At 59.2% G+C, this 883-nt stretch overlaps 1 protein-coding gene across 1 annotated transcript in view; it reads right to left on the minus strand.

Annotated features, from left to right (window-relative positions):
* Positions 1-883, minus strand: part of LOC103262787 — a 4,921-nt gene that overhangs the window by 522 nt on the left and 3,516 nt on the right. The window contains exon 5 of the mRNA XM_021713585.1: positions 1-106. Coding sequence (XP_021569260.1) covers positions 1-106 — 106 coding nt within the window. The remainder of the gene's footprint in view (positions 107-883) is intronic.

Below are 883 nucleotides of genomic sequence, written 5' to 3' on the forward strand. Positions count from 1 at the left end.
TGTCCCCATGCATGTCCGGGCTGTCGGTCCGCGCCACCTTGCGGGGAGGCGCTGAGCTTTCGCCTTCGAGCTCCCCCTGCTCCTGGTCCCTCTTCTTGGCGGCGTTCTGGGGACGGGAGGGGGGCTGCAAGTCTGCATTCGGCCTCCCCTGCAGCCACAGGACCTGCACACTCAACCCTGCCCCCAGTGCCTCCCGGATCCCTGGCAGCAACAGGCAGGCATTTCCTGGCACCCCAGGAGCCACCACCACTTGCGATGACCCACACGTCCAGTTCTCAGGAGCCCTCACCGCCTACCTGGCCTGCGGGCAAAGGGCACTGGGAAGGCTGCACGTCCCCAGGGAGAAAACTCTCCTCTCCCCACTCGTGGGACTTGAGGCCTGTTGGGGGAGCAGCTCGGCTTTCCTGAGTCACTCTATCACAGGGTCCCCCTCCACACTGACCAAAGCAGGCTGCTGTTCAGTGTTAGGTGAAAAACAAACTGACCCCGACACAGAACCACTCACGGAAATTTCCATTAAAAAAAAAAAAGAGGCCGGGCACGGTGGCTCACACCTGTCATTCCAGCACTTTGGGAGGTGGAGGCAAGAGGACTGCCTGAGCCTGTGGGCTCGAGACCAGCCTGGGCAACATGATGAGCCCTCATCTCTACAATAAATCAAAAAAGTAGCTGGGTGTAGTAGCAAATGTCTGTAGTTCGGCTGCTTGGAAGGCTGAGGCAAAAGGATCACTGGAGCTCAGCAGGTCAACACTGGGGCCGTGAGCATGCCACTGCACTCCAGCCTAGGTGACGGAGTGAGACTTTCAACTCAAAAAAAGAAAGAAGCCGGGCTCGGTGGCTCAGCCTGTCAACCCGCGCCTTTGGGAGGCTGAGGTGAGTGGAT

The sequence above is a fragment of the Carlito syrichta genome, unplaced genomic scaffold (assembly GCF_000164805.1).
Source record: "Carlito syrichta isolate Samal-C Ts95f unplaced genomic scaffold, Tarsius_syrichta-2.0.1 Scaffold304604, whole genome shotgun sequence".
NCBI classification, from domain to species: Eukaryota; Metazoa; Chordata; class Mammalia; order Primates; family Tarsiidae; genus Carlito; species Carlito syrichta.